The 25,500-nt window shown below is 38.5% G+C and overlaps 1 protein-coding gene across 5 annotated transcripts in view; it reads right to left on the bottom strand.

Moving 5' to 3' along the window:
- Positions 1–25,500, bottom strand: part of ENOX2 (ecto-NOX disulfide-thiol exchanger 2) — a 350,049-nt gene that overhangs the window by 71,850 nt on the left and 252,699 nt on the right. For all 5 annotated transcript variants that reach the window (XM_045852289.1, XM_045852292.1, XM_045852291.1 and 2 more), the window contains 2 exons: positions 11,547–11,702; positions 1,133–1,339 (listed from right to left, as the gene is read on the bottom strand). In XM_045852289.1, coding sequence (XP_045708245.1) covers positions 1,133–1,339; positions 11,547–11,702 — 363 coding nt within the window. The remainder of the gene's footprint in view (positions 1–1,132; positions 1,340–11,546; positions 11,703–25,500) is intronic.

The following is a 25,500-nucleotide window of genomic DNA, read 5'->3' as shown; positions in this document are numbered from 1 at the left end:
CTTTGTTCATGCTGTATCTATGCTCCATTGTCTACATCCAAATGTTTTGTCCTTGATAAAGACTTAGTCCAAATGCTACCTTTCTTGATAACCCAGGAGTCAGAAATCTCTTTCTCTCTCTCTCCTCTCTCCTTCCAAGATTGTCCGCCTTGGTCTTTGCTGTATCCTCAGAAACAATGTATTGTGCCTAGTTGTCAACAAATATTAGAGAATTGACTTCCATAAACAATTTTAAGCATCTATTTTTATTCAAGATTATGTGGTAGACTCTGGGGATTCAAAGTTAAATAAGACACAGTCCCTTTCCCTAAAGAGTTCACACTCTGGTGATGGATATAAATGTAGATCTAGTTCTAGCATGGTGCTATGGGTGTCATTTTAGGAGAAAGTAGTGAATGCTGTGTAATCATTGAGGAAGGTGGACCCAAATCAGCCTGGGACAGAGTGGGGAGAGAAATCAGCGAAAGATTTCCAGAAGGGGTTATGACTGGCTGGAGCTGTAGGGTATGAAGATGTGTGCATGATGGGTGGAAGGTGGAAAAGATAATTATAGTCAGAGGAAAAGGCATAAAACACCATGATATATTCTGGGAACTATAATTAATTTAGTGTTGTTGGAACACAGATGTGAGGGAAGGATTGGGAGATAATGCTGAAAGGTAAAGCAGATCATCAAGGCCTTTAGATGCTGTTTACAAGTAAGTAGTTTGGAGTTATCCCACAGAAAATTGGGAATTGCTGAATAACTTTTAAAAAAGATTATTTATTTATTTATTTATTGAGAGGGGAAGGGAAAAAGAAAGAGAAGGAGAGAAACATCAATGTGTGGTTGCCTCCTGCATGCCCCCTACCAGGAACCTGGCTTGCAACCCAGGCATGTGCCCTGACTGGGAATTGAACCACTCACCCTTTGGTTTGCAGGACAGCACTCAATCCACTGAGCTACACCAGCCAGGGTGGAACTACTGAATAACTCTAAAGGAAGAAGATGGATGGTAGCATGCATTTACATGTCTGCAGGCAAGATGGGGTACGATTAGGCCCAAACTTTAGCTGCCACAGATGCAAATACACTAATGCCCAATCTCTGCATTGTGTCTGCTAGGCACAATCCTCATGACCGAACACTTACCAGAAAGATAAAGGGCTTTGTCCACCATGTATTCCTCAGCAAAGCGAATGTGACAAAAGTTCTTTTTGCTCTTCCGAATAGCAATGATCTCTCCACACTGTTCGAACACTTCCACAATGATCTGCTCTGTCCCATTTTCAGGCAGGCCACCCACAAATACCGTTTTGCATCCTGGTGGTCGTTCTCGGGTTGCAGGGGGTGGAAGATCTAAATGTAAATGCAAAAGCATTTGAAATTAAAATGTTTGCTTGGAACAGACCTCTTTGAAACCTAATGTGTCTCAGAGAGAGCCCTAATGTACCAACCAGACTTTTGCCTATGAGTGCCTGAAGCATGTGGCCACAAGGTGCTCATCTCCACTCCACAGCAAATTGGTTGGATGAACCTGAAAATCATTTTATTTAACAGTTTGGTGCCCATAATGGCTACAGGATAAATACACAGACCTGTTTGTCTATCCCATCCAAATATCTTTAATTTTGTTCTTTACTTTTGTTGTGACAAGTCAGCTATGCTCTGTTTCAGTCACTTTTATTAAGAAGACTGTTAGTTGAGTGAAATCACAGTTTAAGGATGAATTCTCAGAACCAGTAGAACACTGGAATTTGTGTAATTCAGTTTGTAATTATTATATTCTCTCTGTTCATTCTTACTGAAAGAACTATTTTAGGATTAATCTGACAATAACGAGGTGAACATTTACAAAAATATTTATACCTCTCAGAATGATTTGATTGACAATGTCATCCAGAGTACAAATGATCCTTTTTGGGGTTTTTTGTTTTTTGATACCAGTGAGCCCTTCCTCAAATTCCTTAATGGAGGCCTGAGGTAGAGAGCTAACCATGCAGCATTTAGAGGAAACTATGAAAGCCAGCAGAGAAAGTAAACTTGTCTGGGAAATCATTAACTAAAGTGAGATAAATTTGGCTATAAAGAAACATTAAAAACCTACTTAATGAGAGATTCTCCCTCTTCTTAAAAAAATGGGCTTCCTACTCATTCATCTTATACATGAGGCCCATTATATTTGCCAGCTTCTTGTTAGTATTTATATGTATGTATTGAGGCATTTGCCAAGCACAACCCTATAGTTCATAGCCCTCCAAAACAAAGTGTGGTGGTCAAGGGTTTTTCTAATATTGGTTTTGGGCCTAGAAGGATTTATTTTGTGTAATCTGTTATCTCCATTGAGATCTTAACAATAATTCTCTCAGCTCAAGATCTGGAGAGTTCAACAAACAGTGATTATAGCTCACATATAAAAATAAATGAGTCTCACTTGTAGATTAGGTCAAAACCCACACCTGGCTCTTATCCAAGTTGGCAAGCAGATGATATGCGAGCTTCCTTGGGTATCAACATCTCTAGTTTCCTCACTTGGCTACCACTGTCTGTCTTATCAGTGTGGTTGAGAAAAATCAGTTTCTCTGTTTAGTCAATAAAATGGGAGAGGGATTCAGGTAACTTACAAAGTTTCTGTTAATTTTTAAATGTCTTTAATTTTAAGAACTCACTGTATTGTTTTTTTGATCCATATGAGAAATTTAAAGAGAAAATGAAAATAACCTAGGGAGCAGGGATCTGAAATGTCTTAGTCATGGACACTGGAGACGTTATAGTTTTAGTCTAAAGGGGGAAGATGAGGTCCAGAATCTCTTGAGACTTAAGTTTCTCAGTGTTTAAGAACTGGAAAGGATTCTAGATAACACACTTCCAGTAATTCTCAACTCTAGCAGCACATTAGAATCAAGTTTGGAGTCAAACAAAGAAACAGAAATGCCTAGGCCCCACTCTAATGAATGTAAGTTAATTAGACTGGGGTGAAGCCTGTACATTATTTTTTTAAAGCTCCTTGCACAAGTAAAACATATAGCAAAAATTGAAAACCACTGACTTGGTGTAAACTCATATTACAAAGGAAAGAACTTAGCTGAGTAAGGCTCAGTGACTAATTCAAGGTCATTGAGTTAGATAGAAATATAAGGAGCACGAACCTAGAATAGATAAACCTGGATTTAAACATTAACTCAATTACCTACTGTCTGTCTGACCATGGCAGAACCTCTGAGAACCTCATTTTTCATCTCTAAAATAAGGACACAATCTTCTACCTTATAAGGTAGGATAATTGATAATCTACTGTGTATATTGCATGTGGTACAATGCCTAGCACTTGATAGGTTCCCAATAAATAGTAGTTATTATAGTGTTATTATTACTCACTGTTATAGAACTAAGATTTCCTAATTGCCAGTTTGGGGATTTCTAGAGCCCTACTACAAATCTGGAGTCAAGTGGTAGCTAAGACCTGGACTTCTAAACTCCTAGCTCCTTGTTTTATCCAGATCTTTAGATAAGTCTGGGTTTAGGAATGAATGACTCTTATTGATAAAAGACTCCATAGCTGTGAAGACATATGTGGTTTTGACCACAGAACATAGCCTAAGCATCTGATTATATAGGTAAAGAATTTGCAAGAACATACATATAGGTAATGTTTTCAAGTCAAAGACTTTAGAATAAAATCTTGTTTCAGGATCCTTCTGAAATCTATTTAAAGGAATTTGATGGTAAAGAATCTTTTTGTCAAGCAAATAATCACCTTTTCATATTATTTGAGTTTGCTTAGTTAGGTCTGCCTTAGGTCCATTGATGGACTCTTAGGAATGTCTTTACTGATGCAGTTACATGCAACACTGTAAATACAAAGGCTCTTTTCCTTGACTACATTTGTAGGACTTAAAAATTGTGTGATGAAGTCATCACCTGTTTAGATACTGTCATTATTCTGTAGTGACTGGTAAGTAAAGGAGCATAAAAGCTACTAAGCGTAGTGTCAAGAATGTTAGGGATTTATTTATTTTCCTTGGGTAAATGTAGAAAGCCTGTTTGATAGCATTTGCTGAGATTTAGGTGTATGCCACCAAGAAGGCAATGGGCTCTACTATCTTCCTTAATGGATAGTACTTGTTCTTTAATTAATAGCTCAAAGCACTTTGTTGTTTGGGCCTGATTTTCTAATCCCACTGAAGTAGAGTGATCTTGGCACAGCAATGATAACTCCATAGGAGAACAAATTCAAAGTGCTAAGCTATTAATCAGGTAAGGTGTTAAGCTCTTTTAACAACCCTTTTAACAGCCCTCTCACCACTCTGGATGGAAAACTTTCATGTAAAAAGATACAAGATAGCTGGGAGTATAAAGAACTCTAATCTCTGGTAATGGAAAAGGAGGAGCTTCTAGCAATTATAATTACAACTAAGCACCTATGCTGGGGAGCTGTACTGAGGCAATCAGCATTAAGATCAGAGTCACTGCTGATATGTGAGGCAGGGAGCAGCTTAGAGGACCTACAAGCCACTTGCATCTTGCTTTTCAAAGGAGCATCACAGATCACTTACTCAACTGGTTTGCCAGAATTTACATACTGCAAATCTTTGAGTTGATATTAGTAGACAGCTCAAGACTGAGGGCGCCCTAGACAATCAGCAGGGGTCAGATATATTTTAGCACAATCCCAACTGACTGCAAATAATCAGAAGGTGGCAAATCTTTACCAATTCTCTATTTACTGACTTCCTCAAGTTTTGTTTATAGAACCCAGTTCTAGGAACCAAAATCAATGAGGTGGGCCTGTTTTGAGATGGTAAAATAAAAACAAATGTGCTTTTCTGGCTCATGGGTTCTTTCCCACATGTCTGGACACAAATAGAAGATGATATTACACCATTTATTCCACGTGTACTATCATTTCACAGTAGGCTCAAAATGTAATCTCTCTATACAGGAGGTCTATTAGTTGGAGTAAAAATCTTGGCAAAATTGAATTTTCTGGAGAGATGATACTGCCATTTATACCAGCAACTGAGAACTGCTGACTAAGAATGCAGTAAATCTCTGATAGCCACTCTGTGGGGGAAAAAAGTAACTGTGATCCAGAAAGCTTTCTTTTGCCTTATGTCTGACTCCTGGGAACCAGAGGATGTTGCTTGTAGGGCAATGGAATACTCACTCATCATTTATCTTTAGTAGATTAGTGCACAGTCAGCTCCAGTCTAGTTTGACCCATTGCATTTTTAGACCAAAATTGATTTTTTCTAGTCTAGATTAGAGGGGTTAAGTTACTTAACCCATGAGAAAGATCTCATGGTTATTTAATGGTGGACCTTTCTAAACATAGACATGATAGAGTTTTCTAACAGGATAAATGTGGTATGTGAGGGAAAGAGGTAAGAACGAACTTTAAGCTTTCCTTTTATTATTTTTTTAAGGATTTTATTTATTTTTAGCGAGAAGGGAGAAAGAGAGCGAGAGAAACATCAATGTGCAAGAGATACATCGATCAGTTGCCTCTCACACACCCCAAGTGTGGACTTGGCCTGCAACTCACGTATGTGCCCTGACTGGGAATCGAACCAGTCACCTTTCGGTTCGCAGGCTGGTATTCAACCCACTGAGCTGCACTAACCAGGGTGATGACCTTTAAGTTTTGACCAGAGCAACTGAAAGGATGGAGCTGCCAGTATCTGAGATGGAGAAGGTTGCTAGTAGAAAAGGTTTGGGGACAAAGATTAGGAATTTTGTTTTGAACATATTAAGTTGTGATGTATACTTCATATCTAAGTGGAGATAACAGATAGGCAGTTGAATATAAATTTCAGGTTCAGAAATAAGGTCTGAGCTAAAAACATAAATTAGGGTTATTGGCATATAGATAGTTTTGCAACCATGAGATTGGATGAGATAATTAAAGGAATGAGTGTAGACAGGGGACAGGTCTAAGGACTGAGCCATGGGGCTCCTCAATTATAAGAGGTCAGGAAGAACAGAAGGCTATGAGCAAAGGAGACTGAGAAGGACAAACCAGTGTGATGGGAGGAACACCAATAGTTTTCCTGGAAGCCAAAAGAAGAAAGTTTATCAATGAGAGAGGTGTAGTCACCTGTATCATATATGGCTATCAGGTCAGTTAGAAAGGGAATTGAGAATTGACCACTGGATTTAGCATTATAAGGTTACTAGTGTCCTTAAAAAATGGACATTTTAAAAGAGAGGTGGGGCAAAAGAATCCCTCAGGGGTGTCCAACTTGTGGCCCACAGGCCACATGAGGCTCAGGATGGCTATGAATGTGGCCCAACACAAAATCGTAAATTTACTTAAAACATATTTTTTGTGTGATTATGTGTCACAATGGATTTAATGTGTAGCTCAAGACAACTCTTCTTCCAGTGTGACATACAGACAACAAAAGGTTGGACACCCCTGTGCTATAAATGAAGAAGATTTAAGAGAGAAGAGAAAAATTGGAAAGATTAAGTCTTTTGAGGACTTTTGCTGCTGAGGGGTGTACATAAATACAAAATACTCTTGCTTCTTAACATTTTGAAATGTTGGAGTTCTTCAGGGTGTTCTGCTTGGTTGTCTTCCCTCTTGATCTACATAATCTCTCTGGTAGTCTCATTCATCCTTACACAGTCAAATGACCTTATGTTTCAAGAAGGATGAAGAGGTCACATACTAAATGTAGCAGATAGATAAAGTAGTTTAAGGACTAAAAAGTATCCATTGGATTTAGTACCCAATATTTAAATGGAAATGCATTAGGGTGATGAATTATTAACTACTGTTATATTTTTGGTACCTTCCACATGGAAGTGTTCCAGGAAACCTCAGACTTGGAGTTGAGCTGGAAAACTGTGAGATCAGGAAGCAGTTGAACTTAACTGAAGGATGGGTAAGTGGTAAGTAGAAATGTGACAAAACATGAAGCAGATCAGTGAAAGGCATTTGGAGTCAAGTTGGACTCTGAATTTATGGTTACTGGTAGCCCCATGACTTTTAGAGTTCTGTATATATGACAGGCACCTGGATGAAGTGTCAGGTGGGAGAGAAGAAATTGATGCTAAAGTTACTTTCTAATGAAGGGACAAAACAGAAGCACATTACACAGGTGCAAGAGCCCCTAAAATCACATGATCTTGTTGCTGAGAGTCCACTGAGTGCAAGAGAATACACCAGAGACAGGCATATTGAGTGAGTACTGGGATTTATAATTAAGGCCTTATCAGACTAGCTCAGTGGGCTCTGGAGAAGATGAGGGATTCAATCAGACCAAATCCCTGCTTTTCCTGTCTTAACTGTTCTTCCCATCTTACCATGACAAAGTCTTGGGGCTGTTCACAAAAAATAGCATGTTTGCCATAATTTTAGCAGAGAATTAAGGCAGGCATTAGTATTTTCTCCACTCAATTAAACTGAGCACTCTTTAAACAAAATTAAAGTTCTAAAAGAAATAGAACACCAGTTTACTTTAAGCTATTTCAGGGGTGTTATTTTTTGAATTCCTTTCCAAAGCCAGGTTCCTTCCCAGAAACCACCACTTTACTGGTACTAATTGTCTTGTCGGCATTATTAAAACAAAGCTGAAGTTCTAAAGGATTAAGTTGTGAAGGTAAAATGCTTCCCTCTCATACTGTAGCCCTTCCAACTCAGAACTAAGAAGGAATGGCTGTAGGTGGGAAAAGATAAATGTATTTGATTTCTCATCTAAGTGCATCTAAGAAATCTTTCTCAACAAAGATTTCTGTTTCACATAAGAGATTTCTGTTTCCTTTACTAGAGACTATCAAAAATCAGAGACTCTTTAAGCTATATATTTCTACATTCAATTAAACACTGCTCAACAATGAGATCTATGTGTTATACACAAGCTATCTGAGCTTTTGTTTCTAAATTCCGAAACTGAATGTACTGCAAAGTCATCCCTTATACCCTATGCAGACATTACAGGTTATGAGCCATCTGGTTAGACTAGACTTGATTAAGACTATGAAAGCCTAGTACAGGTTAATAATGTGGTAAATGAATGGCTAAAACAGCAGGATTCTACCTTTATATAAGCAGGAGGTTTTCACATTGCAATGTCTAAATTTATGGCCCTGAAGTGAAAAAGGTAGTGTTAAGGATGCACAGCTTTCTCTACTATAAAAGTACCACACTGAAAGAAAGGGGAAAAGTCTATTGTTCATTTGTAGGGACAGTGATACTAAGAGTATGAGATAATAGTACAACAATGCCACTCATTCCCCTAGGCACTAAACACAAACTAGAAATAGCCACATGAACAGGCAGGTAAGGCCTACTAGGACCATCTTATTCTCCATTTCCCAATTCTTCTGTGATATGCTAATTCTCTTAATCTGGTCCTCTGAGATGCTGGTTTCCTAAATTTATTATTGGTCTGGAAGGAAGTCCCTGTTGACAAACAAATTCAAAGTTTGGAAGATGGTACTAACAACATTTTTCACTAGCAAGAGAAGCTAGGATGACTTGTTCAACCAACCCTGATTGATTTTAAAATCCTCTGTTATGAGCAGATCATACTAAATAGATTCTGCATCTCTGCCAGGTTCTGAATCGATGATTAACTGATTCTTATGTAAGGTAGGAGATGAAATAGTTGTCTGAAGTCACATGTCAAAGGTTCATGTTTATTGTGTTAGGCAAGTTCATTTGATCAATGGCCTGGACCCCTGAGTGTTTCCCTTAACAGTTTTAATATCTTAGTACTATAGTGGTGCCCCCCTTAAGTAGGCCACCTAGTACCACTAGAACTGTGGAAGAAGGTTTGATGAGGCTTGGGTTATGTAATTGTGAACATGTAACTTTTTTAAAGTATATTTTATTGATTATGCTATTAGTTGTCCCAATTTTCCCTTTTGCCTCCCTTTGCTGGTTCCCCTCTTCCCTCCAGTGATTCCTCTGCCTTAGTTCATGTCCATGGGTTGCACATTTAAGTTTTTTGGCTTCTACATTGGCTATTGTTCTTAATATCCCCCTGTCTATTCTGTACCTACCCAATTATACTTCTAAATCCTTACATCTTTCCCCCATTCTTCCCTTCCCCCTCCCAGCTGATAACCTTCCAAATGATCTCCATATCTATGACTCTATTCACATTCTAGTTGTATGCTTAGTTTGTTTTTGATGTTTAGATTCAGTTGTTGATAGTTGTGAGTTTTTGCCCTTTTAATGTTTATAGTTTTGGTCTTCTTCTTTTTCCTAAATAAGTCCCTGTAATATTTCATATAATAAGGACTTGGTGATGATGAACTCCTTTAGCTTTACCTTGTCTGGGAAGCACTTTATCTGCTCTTCCATTCTAAATGATAGCTTTGCTGGATGGAGTAATCTTGGTTGTAGGTTCTTCCTTTTCATCACTTTGAATAACTCTTACCAGTCCCTTCTTGCATGCAAAGTTTCTTTTGAGAAATCAGCTGATAGTCTATGGGTACTCCTTTGTAGATAACTCTCTGCCTTTCATTTGCTGCTTTTTAGATTCTCTCTTTATTTTTAATCTTCGACATTTAATTATGATGTGTCTTGGTGTAGACCTCTTTGGGTCCAACTTGTTTGGGACTCTGTGCTTCCTGGACTTGTATGTGTACTTCCTTTGCCAAATTAGGGAAGTTTTCTTTTATTATTTTTTTCAAGTAAATTTTCAATTTCTTCCTCTTCCTCTTCTCTTTCTAGCATCCCTATGATTCAGATGTTGGCACTTTTGGAGATGTCCCAGAGTCTTCTTAAACTCTCCTCATATTTTTGAATTCTTGTTTTGTTTTGTTTTTTTTTTTTAATTTTGTTCTGGTTGAATGTTTATTTCTTCCTTATGTTCCAAATCATTGATTTGAATCCTGGCTTCTTTCCTTTCACTGTTGGTTTCCTGTGAATTTTTCTTTATTTCACTTAGTATAGCCTTTATTTCTTCCCTTACACATTTGCCATATTCAATGAGATCTTCAAGTATTCTGACTACCAGTGTTTTAACTCTGCACTTGATAGGTTGGCTATCTCCTCATCACTTAGTTCTTTTTCTGGGGTTCTGTTCTGTTCCTTCATTTGGGCCATATTTCTTTGTCTCCTGGTTTTGGAAGCCTCCCTGTGTCTGTGTACGAGGTAGAGTTGCTTTGATTCCATTTTAGTGCAACTGTTAAGTTGTATGGGGCAGAGCCTTGGGTATTCACAAGGGTGGGGCAACTGTGGCTCCGTGTGTGGGGTCAAAGAGGGAACAATGCTGCTGCTGGCTGACTTCTAGGGGCTTGCTTAGCTCTCACCCCATTTTTCATCACTTTGCCCACTTCCTGTGTACGACTGGTGCCCTTCAGCTGCTGTCCTAGTAGTGGTTCTGACGGTGACGGTGGGTGGGTTCAAATATGTTCCAGGCTCTTCTGAGAAACTGGTAGTGTCTTCCACCACCCCAACACCCACTGGGTTTACAGCCAGAAGTTATGAGGCTTTCTTTTCCCCAGTGCTGGAGCCATGGGCTGTGCGGTGTGGCCTCAGGCTGGGCTCGCTCACTCACAAGGTGTCCCCCTGACTTTTATCCACCACATGTGAATGTGGGTCTGCCTGTTGGGCCAGTCTGCCTCTCTACCTCTCTGCCTACCCCCACCCTACTCACTGCTGCCATACTGAGTACTCTCTGCCCTTCCTACCCATCTGGATGAATATCGCTTCTTTAAATCCTTGGTTGTTGGACTTTCGTACAGTTCTGGGTGTTTTTCTGGATGATTTTCTGGCAGTTCTGTTCCTTCTTATGGTTGTGCAATGAAGCAAGGTGTGTCTACCTACACCTCCATCTTGACTGGAAGCCTGAAGATGTAACTTTTGATCATTTAAAGAAAATATAAAATCCCAAACAGATATGGAAAAAACATTGAGTCAATTATTATTGCTGTTACATTTAAACTGAAAAATGGGCACCATATCTTTGCAGATATTTTTAAGAGTCTAAGGAGAAACCTATAAGTTACTGACAAGATAGATACCTAGATCATTTCTACATGAATTGCATTTACTGAATAGCTACAAGTAGTTTGAACTAGACTTTCTTGCCCTCATGGTAAGTTGAACTTGACCTCACTGTCTACTGCAGTCCATCAATTGAATGGCAATAGTTTGACTGATGTGTGAGTAGCTGGTAGCATTGTGGGGTTTTTGGCACCAAATTTATATTCTTATGTGCCTCAGGTAGGCTCAGAACACACTCTATTTCTGCCATCATTAGAATGTAAGCCAGTTATGGAAAGGAGAGCCTGAAAATTACAGTGTTGAGCAATTTGTGTCAGGTGCTTCCTTCTTTACTTTTCCTTCTTTACACTTGAATCCCTTATTAGATGACATTAAAAATACATTTTATAATTTGTAACACAACTAGCACATAGAAATCTACTGCTCTGTGCAGAAAATTCAGCCTTGCCTAGTAAGGTGAAAATTTTCCTGTATTTTGTTTTTTAGGTGAAACTTCTGTGCATACATCTATGAAGCTCTTGGGTATTCTTTTGAAAAAGAAGAAAGTTTTCCTAGAAAACAAAACATTATGACTTATGTGGAGAAAAAGCAGAATATTACTTGGATTTGGAGGGAAAAGTGTGCAGCTTTTACAGTGTATGATCTCTTTTACTACTGGCATATCTGGTGGAATTGGAGGAGGTACTATTCCCAAGCCAGGCATCATTGGAGTTATTGGTGGAATTCCAGTCATCATTCCAAGAGCAGGATCAAAGTCTAAAAAAGGAAACAGAGAACAATAAATGAGACCAGGCCAAGTCAAATAGAGGCATAATGTTACCGTATAAGCTTTATACCAAAGGTCTCTCTAACACAGAAGCAGAATATTTAAGAAAACATGGTATTAACATTACCAGGTCTTAAATATTACACTATATGCATGCATTTTCCTTTTGGGACAGGGCTTTTTGGTTATGTTTTACCAGTGCCTATTTTGCCTCTATATCTCATTTTGATATCCATGCCCTGGCTGGTGTAGCTCAGTGGATTGAGCGCGGCCTGCGAAGCAGACATCCAAGGCCTTTCATAATATGACTGTGCCTTCTCTGTTGGCCTTGCCTTCCAGTGGTTCCCAACACATAACCTCTGCTGCATTCAGATAAGGCCTTGCTATCCCTTGTAACACTTCTTGGCTTTTTGCAGTACAGGATAGTGTTAAGAGCATAGGGTTTTGGGGATGAGGAAGACCTGGGTCCTAGTTCCACCATTTGCTTAGCAGAATGAATTTTTTGAACCTCCACTTCCTAATTTGCAAAATAGGGTTAATTCCATCTACCTTATAGGGATCTGTGAGGAATAAACAAAATGATGAATGTAATATGCTTAGCATAATGCACAGCACAAAATGCTCCATAAATAACTATTTGCTGTGCCTTTGTTGTTGTTGTTTTCCCTGTGTGGAATCATCTGAGCCTCCCCAAATTCTACCTATCCCACAGGCCTGGTTTAAGGCCCAACCTTCCTGAAATACCCTTTCCAGGTAATTGTGGTTATTGCTCAACTCTATGTCTAGTAAATTGCTCAACTCTATGTCTAGTAACCATTTGTTCTACAAATGTTGCCACTGAATTTTATTTTATGTCATCCTTTGTTTCATTCATGGAATTGAGGGTGCCCAAGCAAGTATTTTTTGAGGGGCTCATCTTTATACAAAATTTGATTCACTCCAAATCAGTGTCAACACTATTCTGTTGGCACAATCTTATGCAATACCATTAAAGAAATAGCATAGCAGGCAGCTGGATTGATTTACTTGCCAGGCTGCTCTCCTGGAACCAAGCCTCTAGGAGGACTCCATATGCATGAGTTCTGAGGCTCCTTGAGGGCATCTAGTGGACTCCACATGTGGAATAGAGGGCTGGAAAGTACCTCAACGGGGAGACATGGGAACTGGTGTTCATATAGATTGAGTCTAATATCAGGGCTCCTTGCTTAGATGAGCATGCAAGCTCTGGTCAATTCTAGACACTGGAGGGGAACTTCAAAAATTTCAAGAAAGGTGCTTTCTGAGATTAAATAAAAACACATAGGACCTGCTCTGGACTTGAGGAACTACCCTGATCGTACTGCCTACCTGGGGAGTGCTCAGTACTGGAAGGGGACTTAAGAAAAGTATCAAGACAGGCACTCCAAAGAATGAGTTCCCCTGAGGTATTGTCCCAGGGCAGGGGCCCTGCTTGCCTGGCTCTAAAGGTGGTACTGACTACATTGTTTACATTTTGTCTCTATATCCAAATGCAAGTTCTTTACGAGAAGGGCGTGCATTCTACTTCTTTATTTTCTCAACTCTCACCTCTGCCCTGTGCAGTAGAATGCATAGTGGACTGCAAACAAAGTATTGGCTAAAGAGTTCTGATAATATAGGGGCAGCTGCATTAGCATAGCAGGTCCTACGCCTGAAATCTTTACTCTGCTCAACACACAGGTCTGAGGGGCAATGCCTGTAAGCATGTCCTCAACGTTGATCTGAATCCCCAGGGTGGCTCTCTAAGATATTGAAGGAAGTAGATCTAAGCAGTGGGAAGAATCTGTGGTTCCTACAAGAGCAGAACTTCAGGTATAATGGGCCCAGTGAGAGGGAATCTTGTGACTAGGCAGATAGAGAGGTGGATGACACATTGGCATCTCCCATTGCAAGTCAGACCAAGAGAGCTAGGGTATTCCCCATGCTCTCACATGTATGTCAAACTGAGATGTCAAGACCCTAGACATATATGGGAAGAAAAAAAATTTTTCCAAAAGGAAATTTTATTTTTTCTGAAGACAAATTTAGTTTTCCAATGTCACCTTACCCAACATGCATGTATACACACATACTCCTTTCCTTCTTCCCTGTAGCTGTTGTATCCCTACTCTCTTCCACATATTAATTACATGACCTTGAGTAAGGTTTCTTAAAATCTGTGTGCCTCCATTCCCTTTTTGATAAAGTGGGGGTAAACAATGACAGTTATCGCAAAGGGTGAAAGCACGGAACAGATAAGAAAACCTCTGGCTTGATACGTAGCAGTCCTGATAGGTAACTTTCCTTCTTTTCATTCAAAACATGTATACACACACTAATAAATTCACTTTTTCAGGCATTCATTTCCACATTCCTCAAATGTTTGTGATAGTATTGTATATTTCAGGCTCTAGGTAGATGGAGACTGGGGTCCCGGTCTTCCTTTCCATTGTGGAAAACTTAAGGTCCCTGACACTCTGTTCCTATGCTGTAGAATAAAAGCACTGTGGTTAAGAATGCCATTTAGGTCTTTGGAAAATTTCATTCTTTATGTGTAAGATTTCGGGAAAATTGTTAACATTACTTCACCCATTTACAAACTGCTAATTTTCAGTGGCAAAAGATTAGATTAGACAGTATGCCAACTAAACAATACTATCTATTTTTCCCTCCAACTAAAATGTTGGTCTGCTTTTTATTGTTCTTCCTGCCTCCTCATTGTTATTCATATAGCTCTGTCACTCACAACTCTACCTTACCACAGATTACAGAAACATTAGTTCAATAAACAAGTTCTGTCGCTTTGACTGAGAAAGGAATGCCTGTCTCTATGTACTGTCTACTAATAAATGGAGACAAACAAAAAACAAATACACAGGATAAATATAACTCCTGATTAATGTACTCACCACTCTGCTGTTTGGTATGATTACATTAATATTTTATGAAATTAATTTAAAGGCAAATGTATTCATGCCATGTGGCTAAAGCCCAAGTAGATAAACTCCTTTTTTTCCCCTTGGCATTCAATATGTCAAGAGTTCCACAGGCTATACTGCCCAGCAGGGCTTGCTAGAAGGCAAGTTGTATGTGACATTTCAAAGATTCCTAGCCCACTGATTATTTATTTTCTTTGTTTTCAACCATTAAACAGCAAAGATGTGAATTTCCAATGCCAACTAAGAAAATGCCCATTTGAAACCATGGGCCTCATACAAGTACTGTAGAACCTGAAAAATCAAAGAAGTCCAACAATTTTATGTTAGGAATTTAATCTTCTGAAGGAGATTTGAAATGTTTTTATAAAACATTGTGGAAAGGCCAAGAGGTATTCCTCCAAACTCCTTTTTTCCCAATAAATACCCTGTTCTGTCTTGCTTTTACCATTTCTTCTAGCCCCCTTTCCCTACTGCTTTCTTGACTCTTGGCACAGCCATTGGCAGAAGTGTCATCAAATGTTGGTTTGTATTCCCTCTTCTGAATCATGCACTTTCTAAAATCCCAGCTTACTGGAAATGCTGCAAATGCTGTGGTGTTATTTGGGCTAGCTTGCTCCTCAGAGTTAAAATCATGTAATGGTTCAGTGTAGCTTTAAGCCTTTCTGCTGCCTAGCAACTTGCATTTACTCAACCTAGAGTAGTTACCTGGCATTATTATTGTTCTCCATTCTCTACATATCTGAGCTAGGGAGTTACAATGGAAGCAAATGGCATTTCTATGATGTAGTTCAGTTATCCATTTGTCCATCTACTCAATACTATGATGCCAGGCCCTCTACCAGGTGGTGGGGTTGGAGGAATGAGTAAGACAAAATCCTTGACTTCATAGTTTAGTTTGTAAAAAGTCAAGCAACCAGTTACAATGCTGTATCATCAATAATCATCATCACTATAATTGTTTATTGAGTACTTACAATGTGCTAGGCATTGTGTTAAGCATTTTATATAATCTTGTTGTAAAAGACCTGTGAGCTAGGTATTCTTCTTATTCCTCTTCATTTTATAGATAAAGAAATGGGCTCAGAGGGGTTTAGTTACTTGCCCAAGGTTACATAGTGAAAAAGAGGCAGACCTAGGATTCAAAGTCAGGTTAGTCTAATTTTAATGTTCTTAACCACTGCACTGCCACTCAATGTAGTATGACAATTGTTTTTAATGAATTAATTTAATTGCATGTACAAGGTGAAGCAAGTGTGGTGAAAAACATGGCAGATGAATAACAAAATACCTCTATATAATTAATTTTGCAAGTGTGATGAATTAAACATGGATACAGAATCTTTGATACTCCTCCCATTAAAAGGTTATGTCTACACCCTACCCACTTTGAAAACCTACATGGACTCTAGGACTGATTTGACCAATGGAATATGACAGAAGGGATATTGTGTCTGTTTTCAGGCCCAAGCCTTAAGAGGGAGAAAATTTCCACTTATCTCTGGGAACATTTGCTATGGGAGCTTCAAATCACCATATATCATATCCAACCCCCAAGCTGGAGAGGCCATGTGGTAAGGACCTTAGTGTAAATAGAAAGGGAGGGATCCAGCTGAACCCAGTGTTTTACCTGTCCCTGCCAGGGTGCCATTATGAGTGAAGTTGTCTTGGAACCTCCAGACTAGCCTGCTACATGTCAGGCATTCCAGCTGATATTATATGAAACAGAACACCCATCTGAGTCCTGGTCAAATTCTTCATCCAGAAAAATCTTCAAATACAATAAAATGATTGTATTTTAAATCACTAACTTACAAAGTAGTTTGTCATACAATGACAGGTAAGCAAAATATGCTGCATGCTTGGGGCCTGGAGTGTGATTGTTTAATAGAATTAGCTATTTTCAAAGAATGAAAATAGAAAGTATACTAAGCACCCAAACTAGACTTACTATGATTTTTCTGATTATTGGCAAAGTTCTTTGGGACCCAGCAGGGCCCCAGAGGCACTGTCTTGAGCAATTGTTGTCACTCTATTATTGCTGTGTGGAAGGGCCAGTTGGAACAATACCAGATGACTGACATTATACTAGATGTGCTAAGACTACTACTGATGTCTACAAAACATGAGAAACCTTAGAGGTTTCCCATTTCTGATGCCTGACAAAGACAGCACACATGCCAATTTTATGGTTCACCCCTTGATATTTTCTGGCAGGTCAGTTCATTTTGGCTTTCTTTCTGTAGAAAGCAACCCCTACTTTTGTGGCAGGGGTGGGGATGGTGCCTATAATTTTGTTATCCATGAATTGAGTGTGTATGAATTTCCAGGTTTTATACAAATCATCTCACTCAATCTTCATAACAATCCAAAGAATAGACAATATTATTATTCCCTATTTTACAGATGAGGAAACTGAAGCTCACAGAGATAATACAGCAAGGCAACACAATAAATAGCTCTTATTAACCATGCTCTCAATCAATACTCTACACTGCTTCCCACAAAGTTCATGGATCCACAGGAAAAAAGATGCTCTTTGTCAGAATAAATTCTGTATCTACCTATTCAACCTGTGTCAGGTCTTCAAATGTTCCTGCCCAAGAGCATACCTCAGGTTGCTCTACAAGTAAAATTTCCTGTTGGGATATATTTATCACACACACACACACACACACACACACACACACACACACACACACACACAAAACCACAGTGTTAGGTAATTTAGAGACCTCTGTTTTAAATCCATTGTCTCAACTTTGACCCACAGGAGAAGTTGGAATTGTGGCAATGTGTGAACTGAAGATAAGCATAGGAAGGAGGTGACACGTTTATTATATTGCTTTCCATTTTCTTAAGTTGACCCTGGTTCTGGCTTCCTGGAAGCTCCTCCATGCCTTCAGAAAGGCTCTGCCTGCAGTTTGTGGTTTCTCCCCATTTATTTCCTCCCAAGGTCATTAGGGCATTTCCAATATTTTATGTATTCCAGAAACCCTGTGAGCACTGAAAGGTAGTTTGCAATCGAAGTAAAACCACTAAAATGCAACCACAGATTAATCTAAAATAAGTGTTACAAATAGGATCTAATCATATATTTATAATTAAGCTATTTTATAAAAAATATAATTCTAATTCAAGTATATATTTCTGGGACATTATTGCTATTTCTTTAGAATCCCTATAAAATTCATTGAAAAATTAAGAATTATGCCTGGTTATCAAGATATTTTAACTCACTACAGTCCTGAATGCCTTCTCTCTATTCAGATCCTTAAAGGGCTTTTCAGGCAGTCAAGGATAACCTGGCTGACCTAAGATGATCCTTGACTTATTACCAGCACTTTTGGAAATAGGGCACAGTTTTCCAAATTTTTCTACAATTACTCTCAAAATCTACTAGCATCTGTCTTGCTTCTCCAGAAGACCATCAAAACACTTGTTTCAGGTGAGCTGAAAAGTTGAGGTAGGGCCTGGCTCATGTACAACACAAAGTAGCAAACTGAGCTCAGGTGTGCGATGTGTCATAGTTTCAATTCATAAAGATTCTCCTCAATATACCTTTATTTTGACCCCAAATTTCCATCAAAAAAGCTTCATTTTTAATTTAGATATTATTTATTATATCACACATGTATTTAAACCATCAGAATATATAAACATGGAAAGATTATTTTAGGATCTATATTATTCCAATATTTATCAGTGCATTCCAGTTATAGTTATATATGTATACGTGAGTCTATGTGTGCTTTTGCATGCATGGGTATATTTTTAAGTAATCTTTATTTTTCAGTTACAACTGACATATAATATTATATTAGTTTCAGGTGTGCAACTACTGATTAGACATTTACAGAAATTATGAGGTGGTCACCCTATAAGTCTAATTACTCATCTGAGATTATACATAATTATCATGATATTATTGACTATATTCCCTATTCTATAATTTATATCCCTATGACTGTTTTTATAATTGACAGTTTCCACACCTTAATCCTTTCCCCTTTTTCAACCATCCTCCTAACCCCCCTCCTATCCGGCAACCATCAAAATGTTCTCAGTATCTGAGTTTGTTTCTGTTTTATTTGCTTGTTTATTTATTTATTTTTTTTAGATTCCACATAATAGTGAAATCATGGTATTCATCTTTCTCTGACTGACTTATTTTACTTAGCATGGTATCATCTAGGTCAATCTATGTTGTTTCAGAAGGCGAGATTTCATTCTTTTTTATGGCTGAATAATATTCCACTGTATAAATGTACCATTTCTTCTTTATCCATTCATCTATTGATGGCCACTTAGGTTGTTTCCATATCTTGGCTATTATAAATAATGTTTCAATGAATCTAGGGATGCATAAGTCTTTTAGAATTACTGTTTTTGGTTTCTGCAAATAAATACCCAGAAATGGAATTGTTGAGTCCTTTTTCTCTTCTTTTAGCCTTTGTTTTAAAGTCTATTTGTTTGGTATAAGCATTGCTACTCCAGCTTTTTTTGTTTCTTTTGTATGAAATATCTTTTTCCATCCCTTTACTTTCAGTGTCTTTGCGTCTTTCAATCTGAAGGGTGTCTACTGTAGGCAACATACATGTATGGGTCTTCTTATCTATTCAGCCACCCTATGTCTTTTGACTGGAGCATTTAACCCATTTACATTAAAATAATTATTGATAAGTATATTGTTATTCCATTTTATGATTCACATTTTTTATCTTTTCTTCTCCCTTTTCTTCTTAAAGACTTTAACATCTCTTGTAATACTGGTTTGGTGCCTTTAGCTTTTTATTGTCTGGGAAGCACTTTACCTGTCCTTCAATTCTAAATGATAGCCTTGCTGGGTAGAGTGATCTTTGTCATAGGTTCTTGCTTTCCGTCACTTTGAATATTTCTTACCTATCCCTTCTACCTTGCAAAGCTTATGTTGAAAAATCAGCTGACAGTATTATGGGAGCTCTCTTGTAGGTAAATGCATTTCTCTTATTGCTTTTAAGATTCTGTCATTGTCTTTAACTTTCGGCATTTTAATTTTGATGTGCCTTGGTGTGCTTCACTTTGGATTCTCTCTGTTTGGGCCTCTCTGTGCTTCTCTGGATTTGTATGTCTATTTCCTTCACCAGGTTAGGGAAGATTTCTGTCATTATTTCTTCAAATAGGTTTTCAATACCTTGCTCTTTCTTTTCTCCTTTAGGTACCCATATGATGCAAATGTTGGTATACTTGATGTTGTCCAGAGGCCCCTTAAACTATCCTCATTATTTTGGATTCTTTTTCCTTTTTGATGCTCTGATTGGCTGTTTTCTACTTCCTTGTCTTCCAAAATGTTGATTTGATCTTTTGCTTCATCTAATCCACTGCTGATTCCTTGTAATGTGTTCTTTTTTTTCTAATGTATTCTTCATTTCAGTTACTGTATTCTTCATTTCTGACTGGTTCTTTTTTAATTTTCTACATACTTTTTAATGTTTCTTATCTCATTTATAAAGTTCTCACTGAGTTCATTGAGCATCCTTATAACCAGTGTTTTGAACTCTGCATCTGGTAGATTGCTTGTCTCCATTTTGTTTAGTTCTGTTTCTGGAGTTTTGATCTGTTTTTTCATTTGGGCTATGTTTCTTTATCTTCTTATTATGGCTGCTTCCTTGTGTTTTTTTTTTCTATGTTTTAGGTAGAGCTGCTACATCTCATGATCTTATTAAAGTAACCATACACAGTAAGTATCCTCTGGGGTCTAGTGGTGCTGTCTCTCTGGTCACCTGAGGTGGGTGCTCCAGGTGTGTTCTGTGTGTGGGTTGTGTGTGCCCCCCTATTGTAGTTGAGTCTTGATAGATATTAGCACGTCAATGGAAGGAGTTGACCCTCAGTCTGATTGGCTGTGAGGACTGGCTGTGACTATAGTGGAAGAGCTGTTGTGCAGGGGCTGAGCCCACGGAGCAGGATTCATTTTTGAGGGGTTTTGGTGTCTGCTGAGTCCTCCCTTTGGGTGTGTTGATTGTAGAGGTGGTTGGGTGATGATCTGGTATGGTCTGAAACTGGCCACCGAGTGAGTTAGTTTTGGTGCCTCTTGGGGGTAAGGGCTCTGGTGTAGGCCAAGGTCAGCTGTTGCTTTTACTCTGCCCAGGGCCACCTGGAATGAGCTACAAAGTGATCTGCAGATAATTTCTGCTTGTGTTGAACTTGGAATTCCCTGGGAGAGGCTAAACTTTGAACTGAGGCTGGCTGTCACTAGTGCCAGGCTTGGGGTCACTTAGTAAGATGTATGGAGCATGCTGAGGCCAGATGCTGTGCTTGGGGTTTGTGAATCCTCAAGAGATTTTAGGAAAGTCTGAAGCAAGAGCCAAGACAATTCATTTGTATTGAAAATCCACTGGAAGTGACTTTGGTGGTCCTGAAAGTTGGGTAGGGAGGGGTCTCAGGGAATCACCGTCAGGGTGAAAAGTGTTAGTAGGTTGACAGAAACTTAGATATGGTGCCTGCCTGCACATGCATGCTGGGTAGGGGGAAGGCACAACAAAGGGACAATGGCTTCTATCAGCACTTCTGTCTGGGGGAAAGCTACCTCCCCCTCTAGTCCTTGCCCTGAAGCCAGATAATTCAGTTCTTCTCTGTATGTCCCTTGAGCTTTTCAAGCTTCTCTCCCAGTGCTGCAGTTCAAAATGATTGAGTCTGGCAGCAAGTAAGTCCATGAATGGGTCCTTTAAGAGGAACACCTGAAACTCTAGTAGCTCTCTGTGTCACTTAGCAGCAATTCCTTCTGATTTTCACAGCCAGAAGTTATTGGGACTTCTCTTCCTGGCACTGGAACTCTGTGCTAGGGATCTCAGTGTGGGCCTATGACACCTTGGTCCTCAGGGAACACCTTTACAGCTGAGATATCCATCCCAAGTTTTAACTGCCACATGTAGGTGTGGGACCAGCCTTTCCTGTGTTTCTGCTCCTCCTACCAGTCTTAATATGGCTTCTTCTTTATATCCTTAGTTATAAGAGTTCTGTTCAGCTAGATTTCCAGTTGTCTCAATGATAGTTATTCTTTAGTTTAGTTGTAATTTTTAAAATCTTTTATCTTTCCATTTTATTTTGCATTGGTTTCAGGTGTACAGCTTACTGTTTAGACAACCATATACTTTCCATAGATATTTCCAGTACCCCAACTGGCACCATACATATTTATAACAATATTATTAACTATATTCCCTATGGTTTACCTACATCACTGTGAGTAATTTGATGAGGTTGTGGGAGATGGCAAACAGCATTTACATATTCTGCCATTTTGACTGGCAGTCCCTATGAAGCTTTATTTCCTTATAAAGTTTTTGAAAATATCTACCTTTCTAGCCCATCTTCCCCTTAGTCCTTCCTATTTATTTATACTGTGTTTTTGTTTCTTTAGAACATTTGACAGATTCAGGGTCATGCTTTCAACTCTCATCCAGGGATGCTGTGAACACCTTTGGAGGGACATAATGAGTATATATCAAACTACATCTGTGGTTCTTAGATTTCTGGATTTAGAGTTGAATAAAAATGAACAAACAAAATGATACAAAAACACAAACTCATAGATACATGGAACAGATCAGTAGTTATCGGAGGAAAAGGGGGTTGGAGGTGAGTGAAAGGCTAGAAGTGTCCATTGTATGGTGATGAAGAGTAACTAGAATTTTGGGGGTGATCATTTTGTGGTATATGAAGATATCGAATGATAATGTTATGCACCTGAACCTTATATAATAAAAATTAAATAAAATTACCTATACTTAATAAATATGTTTATTTAATATTTCCAACCTTTTAATTTGTCAGGAAAAGATGTGGGAAAAAGTAACAGAAAGTAACCATGTACCATTCATGTAGTTTATAAAAGGAAGAACATTTAAAATAAAAAAAACATAAGAAGTCTATTATCTCAGAATAAAGTCATAAAACAGTCCTTTTAATTGAGCAAATTCAGCTTCATGAAAAAGTCAGGATATTCTTAGCTTTTACATTTTGCAACAGATCAGGGAATAAAGCTATTACCTGCTCCTGGGCTACCCACCAGCATTTGGGATTGAGATCACTCAACTACCTCACTTAGTGTATAACCCTATACATGAAGTTCCTTATGAAAAACTTTCAGAACTAAAATGTCAAACACACACACAAAAGTGTTAAGGGTCATGAAAAGTTTGACTTCTGAGGATTGGTATATTTTCTCTTCATGGAAAATGCAAATTATATAACTCATCAGGTTTCCCTTTTTGTTTTGGCTACATTATCACAGGTGCAGCTCAATTTTAGGAACTGGATAAGATCTTATGACCTATAAGTATGAATTCTAATTAACCTCTCTACCTGGTCTTCACTGTTTGTTCTCATTTATATTTTCTCAGATGTTGGTTTATATTACTTATATATTTTTCCTTTTTTATTGTAAATTTTTAATAGGTTGCATCAAACTGTTTGTGGAATGGGGTGGTGTAATTCAAATCAGTATTTAACCATTGTTGCCATTCTGTATACTCTTGCATACCTTTTAGTCTTTGGTGTACTATTTCCTCTGCCTGGGCTGTTCTTAGTGGTTTTTTTTTTCACCTGACATATTCCTATATATCCTTGGACACCAAGTTCAAATGTTACCACTTCTGTGAATCTTCCATGACCATCACTACCTACATAGAAACCTCCTCCCACACATCCCACCCTGGTTAAAACAATACTTTTCTTTCTATGTTTGTACTATGACACTTGCTATATACAAAGATCTGTCCAGAGAAAATCTGGCCATTGTTAAAATAACAAGAAAGGTTTGTGTGACATCGATGTAACCTAGTAGCTAAGGAGAGTGGACTGAAATGTGCATGTGTAAACAATGACAACTTCACTGTACTAGTCAGTGGCAGCAATAGATGCCATTGAGTGAGCATGTGTACTGTGTGGCTGTTGCATTCAAAATGACTGAGCAAGTAGAGCAACCAATCTGCATCAAATTTTCATTAAGCTTGAACATTCCTCAGTGGAAACTATTTGGATGATTCAGAAGGCCACAGCTATGGGCAACTGGTGATTGGCAGCTTCATCAGGACAATGTGCCTGCTCATGTATCATGTCTCCTGCAGATGTTTTTGGTGAAGCATTAAGTCACCCAGGTGACTCAGCTCCCTACAGCCCAGAATTTGTACCCTGTGACTTTTGGCTTCTCCCAAAATTAAAATCACCTCTGAAAGGGAAGAGATTTCAGACCATTGGTGATTCAGGAAAATGTGATGGGCAGCTGATGACCACTGAGAGAACTGTGTGAGGTCCCAAGGTACCTACTTTAAAGGGGACTGAGGTGTCATTGTCCTATGTACAATATTCCTTCTTCAAAAAATATCTCTATTTTCCATATTACATGGCTGGATACTTTCTGGACATACCTTGTTATTACAGTATAGTGATAATTACTTTGTAGCTTCTACTAGTGAACTGTGAGCTTGAAGACAGATTGGGCCATGCCCATTTTGGATCCACTTGACGTAGTTCAATATATTTTAAATGAATGGATGGGTGAATAAAAGCACAAATGGACAAAATGGATGATAAATCTTTGAGCTGTTATTAGTCAAGAGGCATATCATACATGAGAATAGGGAGAAAACTTGTGGGTGGGGTTCTAAAAGTACTGGAGTCACTATGATGGTTGGAATCATTGTTTTTCTTTGTTCACTGCACATCCCTAGGGCTTCTCGCAGTACCTTGCATACAGCAGGCCTTAGTAAATATTTCTTGTATAAATGAATGAATGAATGGTCTCACTATAGCATGCTTCATGAGAGTTTCCATGGGGAGACTTGAGGGTACCATCATTGGGTAGGATTCAAGCTTGTTTTGGAGAGACATTAATTCTATTTGGTAAAGTAGTTTATATATCATTGGCTCTTGGTGAAGTGTCCACCATGATGGTGAATTGTGCTCTCCTTTCTCAGGATCTCAACTTTAAAGGCCACTGAAGGCATATTCTGTTTTTAGAACATATTAAAAATAATAGAAACCCAAGTTCAGGCCTCCTTGAGGAGTTTGCACAACAGTGACCTGTCATGTATCATACATCCTCGTTCTTTCTGTTTCTATGAGAGTTGGCTTGCTGGGTGTAATGAGAACTGCCTCCTTAGGAAGTATAATGCTCATAGATGGGCAGGGACTTGCTCTGGGAATAAGGTCCATGAGTCTGTATTTTCCAACATCTCTCATTGTGGGGGACTCACAGTCAATACAGTGGGGACACCATAATGAAGGACTCTTTCTCTGTTATGGGACTTTACGAACTCCACATTTGAATATTAAGGATATTTTCATTGAGGGGAAAATAAAGGAAGCAGCACACAATATTTAATGAGTATTCCCTTATTGGTCCTTCCTTGGATTTATCTTGCATGACAGGCAGGATAGTGATTCTTAAACAGAAGGCCTGACTCTTTTTGATACGTCTTTTCATATGAAATCTAACATTAGTGTTATTTTAACTAGTTTGGAAAGCAAATATTCTTTCGGGAAAGAAAGCCACTGACCAGAGGAGACCTCCTAATCTATGATCACTGTAGATTAACTTGATTGAACAGCAACTGTACAAAACACCATGTTGGATAAAAAGAAGCTCCACACATTGCCCCGATGACAAGTATGTGTCCAAGAGACTCAGCATCCATGCCAGTATGAATTTGAGCTCTCTGGGGTAAGTCAAGGAAGCTTATGTATCATTTGGTTTTTTAAAAGATTTTATTTATCTATTTTTAGACATAGGGGAAGGGAGGGAGAAAGAGAGGGAGAGAACATCAATGTGTGGTTGCCTCTTACACTCTCTCTACTGGAGACCTGGCCTACAACC

This window comes from Phyllostomus hastatus, unplaced genomic scaffold (assembly GCF_019186645.2).
Source record: "Phyllostomus hastatus isolate PE091 unplaced genomic scaffold, TTU_PhHast_1.1 phas_contig_90, whole genome shotgun sequence".
Taxonomy (NCBI): domain Eukaryota; kingdom Metazoa; phylum Chordata; class Mammalia; order Chiroptera; family Phyllostomidae; genus Phyllostomus; species Phyllostomus hastatus.
Note: the sequence above shows the minus strand (reverse complement) of the source record. Positions and strands in the feature narration are given on the sequence as shown.